At 42.4% G+C, this 12,537-nt stretch overlaps 1 protein-coding gene across 2 annotated transcripts in view; it reads left to right on the forward strand.

Annotated features, from left to right (window-relative positions):
• Positions 1 to 12,537, forward strand: part of RANBP3 (RAN binding protein 3) — a 387,515-nt gene that overhangs the window by 221,868 nt on the left and 153,110 nt on the right. For both annotated transcript variants that reach the window (XR_015302612.1, XM_086947244.1), the window contains exon 10: positions 7,332 to 7,423. Coding sequence is in view for 1 of the 2 variants with exons in the window: in XM_086947244.1 (XP_086803370.1) it covers positions 7,332 to 7,423 (92 nt within the window). In the remaining variant the exon portion in view is untranslated. The remainder of the gene's footprint in view (positions 1 to 7,331; positions 7,424 to 12,537) is intronic.

Here is a 12,537-nt window from a genome sequence, read left to right on the forward strand (position 1 = left end):
AAATAGAGTAACTGCTTGGTATTCTGATTCAAGCATGTGAATCTATGAAAGGTCCAACACTGGTGTTGATATCTTTCATAGATTCACATATGACCCACCCTCCTCCCCTTATAGCTTGGTATTATTTATTCTCATTTGTGCATGAACATCTGAGAGACTCAGCCTCTGTTGGGAGTGTTCTAGACGGTGCTGTATCCTGATTGGTTATAGTTCAAGTTTGGCCCTTTTTAAAAAAAAAAACGACAAAGGCTAATAAACTGACTTTTTTCGTTGACTTAATGACCTATGATAGAGATACATGCTGCTTTATTGTGGTACCATGGGACTCCCTCTTCGATGACTGGGTGTGATTCAAGCATGTGAATCTATGAAAGATGCCAATACTGGAGAAATGCAGTTACAGGTAAGTAACTTATTTTCTTCCCTTTTTTGCTTTAAACAGCTGCTTTAATTATGCTCCCCGACCGTACCTACCTCTCCCCTTTGCAGCTGGCTCTGGAAGCCGGCATTGTGACGTCAGAACTCAACTATAATGTTATAAACGACAATTATAACGAAATTAGTGACTGAATCCAATGTATTAGAAATAAAATAAAGAATGGTTTTTATACAGGGATTGCAGAATCCCTTGTATTACAAGTAAATTAGAAACCCACTTTTACATAGTAATTACATGCTCATTTATACTACATTTTCTGATAAAGCCAACATATACTCTTTGAAGAAACTGCTTATTGTCTTTAAGCACTTGTAAAGACAGCAGTCTCACCAAACACTCTGAAATTATTGTTTTAGGCATATATGTTTCAGTCCCTTCCCAAAGTAATGCATTTCTAACGTTTGTTGATTAGGGACACTCATGCTGTAGTCAATAGTGAGTGAGCTTTTAATAAGTGTGTGACATCTGCCGTGTTCCCACCACAGCAGTAATGTAGGCAATAGTAAGTCCCTCAGATGACGGTAAAATCACTTTTATTGAAATGGGTCCTTTCTTCCAGTATGTTACTTTACGAGCATCTAGGAGCTGAGCTTACATAAAAGATATGGTACGATTTTTACTAAAGAATTTGCATTATCGGTTTCTTGGATTGAAGTGGTGCCTGTTGATTAGGGCAATAGAAACCCTTATTGTGCAGTAAGGATGTTCCTTGTGTCGATAATTCATAGGCAAGTTATTCACTTAATTCTACTTCTTCTTTTTCCCGGGTCCTTTTTCATGAATCGGAGATAACTCGATTGAGGAATGATGCCTTCTGCAACCTTTTTTTCAATCTACAAGGCAACCATGACTTCTTTATCAAAAGCATTGCGGTTATAGAGATAAGAAAGGCTGATTGTGTGTTAGATGTTCATACTTTCACCAGCACATACTTTCACTTATGCCCTAATCCCCAATTTTCCAGTAATCACAGAAAGGATAATAATTTACTCTTCGTAGCCAAATTAAGGCAATTGTGCATTTAAGTAATAACTTCTCTAAATCGGTTGCTAATTTTTGAAGTCTTAGAGACAATAGGGCCATTGGTTTTCACCAGGGTACTTTTTTTATTCTGACTGGAATATAATATTGGGGTCCTACCTCAAATAGTTAATGTTTTTTGTTTTGAGAATGGAAGTACCAAATACTTACCATATCAATATATTTCCCATAAGAATAAGGCTCCAAATAAGGCAAAAAAACACATGTGATTCTTTAATAAAATATTGCAATTTAAAAAAAGTTTATCTGTCACTAGCTATTGAAGTTTCAGACACCTTGTTGAAAGTCACTGTTTGCCAGTGTTCATACAGTTAAACTTCTTTTGGGTCAAAAATTTGCATTTGATAAATTCAGTCAAATGTTCAATGCAGACTTATTTCGTGGTTTTGGGTTCTTAATTACAAAAGTTGTGCAGATAGATAAGTTTGAAACAACATGCACAGTTGTATTGCCATAAACCACTCCAGCTAATTGTTCTGTTATGAAATTGTTCACCAGAGTAACCCATTTGACTGTACTTTCTTTTATTCAGAGCTGCAATAATACTCTAATTTACTTATGTTTTAATTTTTTTACGTTTTGAATTCTCTCCTCAAAGATGTTAAATGCACTCCCCACACCACACCTCCATCACTAAAATTTTCTGCCTGACCCTGAATACACCAGCTGTGGATATTTGAAGCTCTTGCATAGCGCAAAATACAGAACAGTCAACATTTCCAAATGTAGAAGTCCTACATGCTTTCACTTAATAAATTGTATCAAAGAAAGCCAATTAAATGAATGACAAGATTTTTCATCCATCTATTAAGGTACTGTTAACAGATGCTGCCTACCAAAACTATCTCCTTGAAACACTTTTTCCACTTCCTAGGTGTTTAAATTTTTTATTTTTAGAAAGTATTTAAAAAGTCATCTAACCAACTAGGGAGGTCATTTAATTCTCCCTGTGAGTACCGGAACGGTTTAGAGTTCGAAACTAAGCTGGACTGATGGACAAGTCACATAGTGACTGCGTGCCAGCTTGAAAAGAGTTCAGACTTGAGGTCATGCCCATACTGCTGCTGACATTGGATCTCACAGAACGTGTAGGACATTTAGATGCTAGTGGTGTGATAAACCTGTCTTGTTCATTATTGCTCAATTAGGTAATGGTGATCTTGTTTTTTTCTTTTCTTTATACGTCTTGGGTAGTTGCTCATTCTTCTGGAAGATGGCTAGGGAGAGTGAGTTAGCAGTGTGCTGTGGCACAGACTGTGAGCACTTTATACGCCTTTCATGCAGTATAACTCTTCAGCGTTAATTTCTTTTAAAACATTTTTTTTACAGATCTTTATATAGCGCGAAGTTGACCCGAATCAAGTATCAGAGCACTTTACATGGCACCAGTCGCATTACATGAGGACATGGTCATTTTTGTTAGGCATGGGAAATTAATTAATTTGCCCAGAATCACAAGATGTTCAGCGTCATTGCTGAGACTCAAACCCAGTTTCCCAGATTCGCTGTCGACCGCCCTAGCCGTTAGGCCAACTCCTCTCCTTATTGATGTCATTCTACGCCACCATGTTACTGATGTGTTGAGATGATAGACTAGAAGGGTCTAACAGTCCGCCTCATCCACAAAGGGCTCTAAAGTGCCAGGATCTGAACCCCTGCTAAAGGTCACTAACACTTCTTGCTAGAAAAATGTACCTTGAGGCGAAACCTTCCCAAGCACATGGTTAGAAAAATATTTTTTAGGGGTTTCTTACTGAGCCATCCACTCAAAGTGCCTCTGTTTGTAAGCCAAGCCAAGGATCATCAAAATCCCCAGCAGCAGACCCATTTACCAGTATATGAAAGCATCAGTACACTTTTGCTAAGAGAAACTAGGGATAGAGAGCTGAGAGACCTTTGCAGTCATCAAGCTGGACATATCATTGTGCTCAGTGGCCCCTTACTCGTCGTCTCGTGACTGCAATGCAGAAATTAGGAACCGTATGAATTGGAAGTCTTAAGAATATTTGCCTTTAAATATAAAATAGCTAGCTTGGGTTTGTTTTACTAGGGGAAAAAAAGCATGAGAAGGGCCTCTGGAAGTCGGGGTCTGACTCCATCGGAACCATATCAGTCCCCTGTTGTATGCTCCTATTAAGCGCCCTGGGCGAAATCATAGAAATTGACAACAGATGGTAAGCTAGTAATTTTAAGTAACGTTTAGGAAGCAAACCTACTCTGTGTGTCAGGGGCAAAATGTTCTGTTCTGCTATCCTTATAGCGATAAAGTGTTGAATATAGATGAAAACCAAAGGTGTTATGCACCTTCAGGAAGAAACTTCTTCAAGGGGTAGCAAAGTCTTTTGAGGCATTCAAAAGGAAAACATTTCTTAACATAATCCTCTTGCATTCTTCTTAACAAAAGAAGAGCTGGCAATGGTGGCAACAAATATACTCTCCAGACTTTAAAACAGTAGGCAGGCATATAAATTCCAAAACCCTATGAATCCTTGAATGCAGAGGCATGAGTGTTTTGCCTCAACCTTTAGCCAAATTCCAGTGCTGTTAGATTTAAAGAGGAAATTCTGACAAACACATATTTAATGTTCACCAGGTAGGAAGTCACAATCCTTGGAAGACGCAGTGAAACAGAACCCCAGATCACTTGACAGATTACACCTGATTGTGTCTGATCCCGCTACATGATCTGAGGAAGTTAAATAGATAGTATATTGTAATGGAGAACAACAAGAAATTGTATAGTGGTTGGATGCAAACTTACTTTAGGTCTTAGGGAACAGCACTCCCATGAGGAAAATAAACATTGTTTGTCTAGGATAGCCATTTGTAAGTGAAGAATTCTACATTGTATGGGTTTTCAAGGTATTTCGAGTGTTTTTGGTTCTATCCTTCTCTTCGCATTCACTTATTCTATAGCTGGTGTTCCACGTGCAAGACTTAAGAAATATCTTCTTTAATCTGGTGTTGTTTAAATGAATCCTATCTTTAATGCTGATTTAAGACCTTCCCACCCTTGAACTAAACTGATTGTTTTTTTGACCTATTTGTGCGTATGAGTCATTTGTCACCACTTATTTGTCTAATTTTCCCAATTCATATTAGCTGGAGCAAAGTTTTGTGACGCGTTTTTATACTTTCCCTTCTCCTCTTTTCCTGAAAATATAATAGTGTGAATCGGGACCCTGATAGATGTTTTAAAATACATTCAGTAATCCTACTTATAGGTGGTGGTATTAGATTGCTTACTTAATCCAAAGATTTCTGCCATGCTGAAAAAAAGATTTTTCCTCTTATTCATGATTAATTGTGGCAAGAGGTCTGTTTGCCCTGATTTTTTTGGTAAGTTTTTGTTTTCAATATCACTGGCGAGGGTGTGATTACTGGGTGCATGATTTATTCTTGATCAGAATACGTTTCCCGGCCGGACATTGTACACGGTCTCTCCCCTTCTCCCTGTCTCGAACCACCCCCCCCCCCCCCACCCCACTGCGTATTTCTGCTGTTCTGCCTTTTCCTTGTCTCCTTTCCTTCCATTTTTCTGACCCATGCCCGTTGGAGCTTCGTAGAGAGCTATAGAGAAGACTGGCCTTGGATTATCTCCCTGGCCGTCACCTACCCACTCGTCTTTGGGCTGACTTTCCCTTTATATCTTTTCCATGTTCCCCTTCGTCCTTTCCTTTCTCACTCCACCTCTCCCCTTTCACTCTCTATTTGTCTCTCCTGACATTGGACGCAGTTCTTCCTCGTCTCCCTGCTATGGCTCCTTCCTCCCCTCCTTTCCTATAAATTCTCTCAACCGCGTTGTTTGTTTACTGTACCTTACTACGCAATTGTAACTGATGTAAATTGTAACGCAATGTTCCTCTGCTATAGCGCTCTGATACCTACGGGTCTAGCCAGCGCTTTATAATCCTTTTGATGTACCTTCTAATGCAACGTTCCCCTGGTTATGTGCTCTGATACCTCCGGGTCTAGATAGCGCTATATAACCCTCGCAAATCAAATAAACTAAAAACTGTTTTTTCCTGAACGCTGAGACCTGAGCAACATGGCTGATGACCGGTGGAGCTGCTTGACAGCTAATGAGGAGTCTGGCCCTGGTTTTCCCCCTTGTCCGTCACCTACACAGCCGGACATTGGGCATTGTTTCTCCTCGTCTCTCCGCTATTACTCCTTCCTCCCCTCCCTCCTACGAATTATTGAAACATTGTTTATGTGTACTGTACCTTACTTTGCTCTTGTATCTGATGTAACTTGTAAAGCAATGATCCTAAATGTAAAGCGCTCTGATACCCTCTTGGGTCAAGTTTGCGCTATATGAAACTTTATAAATAAAATAGAACTCCGGACAAGAGAGATGGTATATGGCGGTAGTAGCAAAGGGGAAAGGATGTGTGCAAGATAGAGAGAATGAGTCTTGAGCATGGAGGACCTTCCAGCAAAATACTAGTCACTCTACGCTCTTCTTACTGAATGCTTATTTCTTTAGCTACAGCTGCAGTTGGTGGAGGTAAAAGAGAGAGAATGGGGTCACACTTGTTTCAATTGAAGATCAGTCTTCTAAGTAACTGTGGTTTTCTGGGTTAGTAGAAGAATCTTTCAACAGGTGCTGAAGACCTTGCATTAGCTGTTGCCCAGCCTAGTGTGACCTGGACTGGGCTTTCAGTGCTCCAAAACATTGCCATCTTTTGCCTCACTTACATCTAAGTTGAAGCTAATTATCCCTGCTGTGGCTGGATATCCTATTGGAACTCATTTAGCACCTGTGGAGACTGCATGTGAATAACTACTACTCCCATTTTTCTGGATTGATGTATAGAAAATAATAAACATGCAGACCAGTGATATACAAGTAGAAGTTTTGTGATACAGTAAAGGGAGAGTAATTTTCCAGTGCACTGTAATCCAGACAAGGTTTTCTAGTGAAGGGGTATGAAGTACCTGAAATAGTACTCAAATATGGTCATATCCTTCTTTTCTAAGCAAGTTTCTGATAACTGTTGCTTTTTCGTATCATGCTTCTGATCCTCATCTGCCGAAACATGAAATGCCCTCTCCTAGCAGATGATATTCATTATCAGCATGCGACCCAATATCCCTCCCACAATACCAATACCTCCCTTGCCATACTGTCTGTCACGTCAACCCTCCCCAGCACATTTAGAGCCTAAAATCCAACACCTCTTTTACCTAGAGCCACAGCCCATGGATTTTAGAATTTAAGATTGCACTGTACTCCACTGCTAAGCATTTTCCTCTGCTAGCTTCCGAAGCTTGTGCTTTGACGTGGGACCCTGGAGGAATAAGCGCACTAGGGTGTTTAAAGTTTCACAGCATGTGATTTTATGTTCTATTGTATTGCCAGTATTAGTCTTTTTACTCTCTCAGAGATGGAATGTTGTTAGTGAAGGTAACATTTTACGATTAAATTGATATTTTTCATCAGTATGCAAAGATAGCATGCAAAAGCAAAGCTTTATTTCTTCATAAGTGAAGTACTCAAAATAGGTACTACTATTTTTTCCAATAGTAATAACTAATGAAAGCAAGAACTATTTGGCTGGGTGAAACCGAGCTGCTGTGGTCTTGCCACGACAGAATCCACTTACCAGTAAATTTGGTCTACCCTATACTGAAGTTCTGTTTAAAAATCGCAGATTCCATCGACGATCCCAATTCACTATTTGACACTGTGGTCATGCAAGGTAATTGTACACGTAAGAGCAAAAATTAGCTTGGAGCCTGAATTTTCTTTTCCCGCAGTGCCATCACTAAGGTCAGGATCGTCTTTGTTGGCTGGAGATCAGTTTTCTACTTGTGCGTAATGTTGTAAAATCTGTGTTGTTTTCAGCTAGGAGATGTAAGTGAAGGCTCATCGGATGGACAGACAGCAGTTGACAGTCCTTCTGCGACAAACTACTTCCTGCAGTGTATCAGCCCCAGGTGAAACTTGATGCTAAGAGTTTTTACACTAACGTTCAGGTCCAGCATGGTAAAAATGAGACTAGGAACTATTTTCTTTTTCAAAAGAACAACTCGAAAAAAGTAAAAGTATTTACACGACAAATAGACCAGAGTTTGTGTCATATTTGATAAAATATGATTTTTTTATAAAACTCACAAAGCAAGTGTAGCAGGGTTATTGGTTTGTAAATGTCTGTATGTTTGTAAGCGGGTATGTTTATGCTTTTGTGTCCATATTTCTGGACCACATTGATGCTAAAAATGGGGTTTCTGACGATGAAGGCCGGTGTATTTTTTGTACACTTTCCTCAGTAAATTCCCCCTGTCTCATGTTTAGTTATTAGTTTGAGATTTTGCTTCTATACATTTTAATCCTATAATTTTGTTTCCCTAGCTGTCTGGCTCTTGGTTGTTGCTATATGTATTATACGCCGGTCAGATTTTGGGCGGACAAGTGGCTGCTACTTTTACTGTTTAATACATAATTTTGGTATCCTTGAATTGCCTTGTGTGCACTCATGTCATTCACTATTTCTTCTGAACTGCTATCAACTTGATACTCAATTTTAACAGTTAGGGAGCATTGCACTTGACAGTCTTGACATTTCAGGTTTTGCAGGCTTCAATACTGAGTTGCAAGACAGACCTTTTTATTTTGTTTTATATTTAAGCCTCACTTTTTACCCCGTTCAGTAACCAATGAAAATGTGAATTAAAAAAATTGCAGTAATCCCAGGTTTTGGATGTTCCAGGGCCTTCCTTTGACGCTCATGGTTACCCTTTAGGCCTACATTAGAAAGTACACGTCAGGTGGCCAGTTCACTTAAAAAAAAAAAAACTTAAATTGCCCAGCACTGCATAAACATTTGCTTTCTGAGGAACCTGGATCCAGTTCTGTACCTACTTATTAGTTAGTTGCTACTGTTGATCAGCCAAGACTTAACCAAATCCTCAAAAAAGTGATTTTGCTATTCCCCAATACCTTGCACAATTGGTTGTTAATACCCCAAATCTTACATAAAAAATCCCCATTCTTTCCTCTGCAATATTGGTAAACTGGAGATGCTCAAGTTCATGGAAGTTTCCATCTAGCTTTCCCTTCAGAGCACTTTCGTAGCCTGCAGTAACCGAGTAAATCTATGAATGTAATAAACAAAACGTTACCTGGGGGACTAGTTGTTAGTTGTCTACCTGACAACAAAAATAAGGCCACCTTCTCCTGCCATTTGTGCACTCTAATATTTTAAATATTTGGTGTAAAAGTTGCTGGTACTAGAACGCAGATATGTTTTCCTATACAAACTATGTCAGATTTCCAAAATTCACAAGTATTTGTGAGAGCATTTGTTTTTCTTCTTACCGTAATGAAACGCAAACCATGTAGGATTTTAATGCAGCGCTTTGTTTGACTGGTTTTCCACTTATGTAAGTCACTACTTTTTTGTTGTCATCGCCCAGGCACAAACTTTTTGTGAAAGTAGGTGATTTTGCCTTTCAACTGGACTACTCAGTTTTACATATGACTCATTGTCATTCTTTCATCCTTTGTCTACTACAATGACCTATCAAGGAACACCAGATGGTGACTTTATGCTCTCCCCTTTTTTCAAAGGAACCAAAATGGCTTCCCGTATAGAATGACGGGTCCTTCATTTCCTTTAACAAGAGTCTTCGAGGCAGGTTAGAGACCTTTATCTTATTTGTGTCTTTCATTGACCACACTTCAGGACATCACTGACTGCACTGATAACTTTTGCCTTCAGTATCCGCATCATAGAGGTCCCATTACTCTTCCATACTCTGAAATGTCCTCAGGCTCCACATGTGCATGGATTTGAGACTAATTTTGAGCTCAAACATAGGGCCTCAAAACAACCAGTATAATGAAGATGTACTACTTGGTGCAATGTACTTTATTGTCTATTCGATTCATTATGATCTTCACTCACACATAGGAATTAAAGAATTTAAGTGAGTTGGCCTAAATTAATCCTTAGCTAGAGGATACCATTTGGATGGTAAATATAATCACAGAATGGGCCACACCGTGTACAGTATAAAGCATACGCTGATGTGGCTTTATTTGTGGTGGTTACATCTGCAAATCATGTCTATGATATTTTGATTGCTTGCAAAAATATATTACCTACTCCTTCAGCTTCTGTGAGGTGATAGAAGCAGTCCTCACTTCTTAAATTGTTCTTATTCCAGTCAGATTTCACAAACATACAAACACAGATATTGCAGGTTTTGAAGTATCTTTGTGGATGCATGTATGAGGAGGTTGTGGACTGAGATTTGTGGTTTGTAAATCCTTTATAATATATTCTTTTGCTTAGACATCAACTGTTGCCATCATCCGTGTCCCATCTCCCCTATTTATTCCATTCTCTTCTCAGTATTATGATCTTAATTAATGTTTTATAAACATTAAAGTATTGATCTTAATTTTGAATGGCAAAATAATACTTTTCAATCAATCCAGTGTTAAGCGCGAATACTCACCCGGAAGGGTCTCACGGCGCTCGAAGGGGGTTTGCAGGTTCCAGTCCTTCAAGGAGGGGGTCTGTCGAAGAGCCAGGTTTTGAGGTTTCTTGCAAAGATGGAGAGCGATGGTAGAGCGGAAGGTTGTTCCAGGCTTTGTCTGCGAGGAAGGAGAAGAAGCGGCCTCCTAATTTGGGCTTTCTGGTGCGGGGGACCTCGGCGTAGGAGATCTGGGCTGATCGAAGGGTCCTTTGGGGTGTGTGGAATTTGAGTCGGCTGTTCGGGTATGCTGGTCCGGTGTCGTGGAGGGCCTTATGAGCGTGGGTGAGCATCTTGAAGGTGACTCTAGCTTCGATGGGGAGACAGTGGAGTGTGCACAGGTTCTGGGAGATGTGGCAGGTTGAGGACCAGTCTTGAGGGGGCGTTTTGGATGTTCTGTAGTTTGCCGGTGAGGTTTTTGTTTATTCCGGCATAGAGTGAGTTGCCGTAGTCCAGTCTACTGGTGACCAGGGTGTGAGTGACGGTCTTTTTGTGTTCAAGGGGGATCCATTTGAAGGTCTTACGTAGGAGGCGAAGGGTATGGAAGCAGGACAAGACTGAGTTGATCTGGCGGTCCATTTTGAGCTCTGAGTCCTGGATGATTCCCAGGTTGCGTGCGTGGTCTGTGGGGGTGAGCGGGCTACCGAGGGCGGGGGGCCACCCAGTGTTATTCCAGGCGTCGGGGTTTGGGCTCATGATGAGTACTTCCGTTTTGTTGGCGTTTAGTTGTAGGCAGCTGTTGTTCATCCATTTGGCGACTGCTTCCATACCTTCTCGAAAGTAGTGTCTGGCGGTGTTGGGTCCATTGGATAGGGAGAGGATGAGTTGGGTGTTTGCGTATGACACAATGTTGAGTCTGTAGGTTCTGACGATGAGGGCGAGTGGAGCCATGCTGAGGTTCAAGAGTGTAGGACTGAGGGGGGCTCCTCAGGTGGTTGGGGTAGGGTCTGAGAGGAAATGGGGAAGTCTGACCTGCTGCGTTCTGCCGGAGAGGAAGTAGCGGATCCAGTCGAGGGCTTTGTCTTGGGTCCCTGCGTCGTGGAGTCTGCGTATTAGGGGGCTGTGAGAGACTTTGTCGAACGCCGCTGAGAGATCGAGGAGGATGAGGGTGGCTGTTTCTCCTTTGTCCAGCAGGGTGCGGATGTCGTCTGTTGCGGTGAGGAGGGTGGTTTCCGTACTGTAGTTTTTTTCTGAAGCCGGATTGGGAGGAGTCGAGGATGTTGTGCTCTTCGATGAATATGGCGAATTGGCTGTTGATGGCTTTCTCAAGGACTTATCACTGGGAACGGGAGCAGGGAGATGGGTTTGTAAAGTTTACGGTCGCTGGGGTCAGCTGAGGGTATTTTCAGGAGGGGGTTGATCTTGGCGTGTTTCCAGCCTTCAGGGAAAGAGGCGGTTGCCAGGGAGTGGTTGATGGTGTAGCAGAGCATTGGTGCGATGGTGTCAGCGGCTCTGTTAAAAAAGCGGTGGGGGCCCTGTAGTGGATTGACTTCATCGTCTTCAGTGCGTTTTCGGTGGTGAGGGCTGTCCAGTTGTCGATCGCTGGCTTCAGGGGGTCGGGGGTTGTTGTGTTCGTCGAAGTTGTCGTAGATGCTCTTGATTTTGTGGTGGTAAAAGGTGCTGAGTTTGTCGTAGAGGTCTTGTGAGGGAGGGATGTCGGTGGACTTGCTGGTGGGTTGGGCGAACTCCTTGATGAAGTTGAAGAGTTCTTTGCTGTTGTGTGCATGGGTGGAGAATCTCTCTTCAATCGCTTTTTTCCTCGTTTTTTAGGTTTCGCCTGTCGAAAGCTGCACAAGCATCATTTCGCGCAGGTGAAATCTTTTGTTTTGCAGTATGTGGGTTTTGTCCCGCCTCAGTCTTCCATTGGCTAGCTCCATAAATGGAGGCTAGCCATTGGAAGACCGAGGCGTCCAGCCCCTTTGTGACGTCATTCCGGCAGTAGGCGGATGTTATTTTTTTTTTTGTATCGGCATGTTGGTTTCATTTCCAACGTGTGCCTTGCAGGGGTGGGCTGCGGGATTGAGTTGCTAGCAGGTAAGCAGCATATTTTACTCCCGTTCCCGTCCCCCCCCCCCGCTGTCCGTGTGCCCGTCCCCCCCTCCCGCTGTCCGTGTGCCCGTCCCCCCCTCCCGCTGTCCGTGTGCCCGTCCCCCCCCTCCCGCTGTCCGTGTGCCCGTCCCCCCCTCCCGCTGTCCGTGTGCCCGTCCCCCCCTCCCGCTGTCCGTGAGCCCGTCCCCCCTCCCGCTGTCCGTGAGCCCGTCCCCCTCCCGCTGTCCATGTGCCCGTCCCCCCTCCCTCTGTCCGCTCTCGTTTCTATTTCTTTCATCCCACGGTCAGGCGGGTCCAAAACAACACCCCCTCTGCCCACAGCCTAGTCGGATCTCCCATCCGTCCATCATTCTCTAGAAAGCTTGCTTGCGGCCTGACAGAGAGCCTGGTGACATGGTGGCGCTCTACGATAAAACCCGGAGAGACGAAAACGGGTCATTCGAGGCATGCTACGAGTTCAATCAATGGAAGTGCAGCGGCATTCTCGTTTAAATAACCCGCACTGCAAGAGAAAAACAAAG

This window comes from Lissotriton vulgaris, chromosome 12 (assembly GCF_964263255.1).
Source record: "Lissotriton vulgaris chromosome 12, aLisVul1.2, whole genome shotgun sequence".
NCBI lineage: Eukaryota > Metazoa > Chordata > Amphibia > Caudata > Salamandridae > Lissotriton > Lissotriton vulgaris.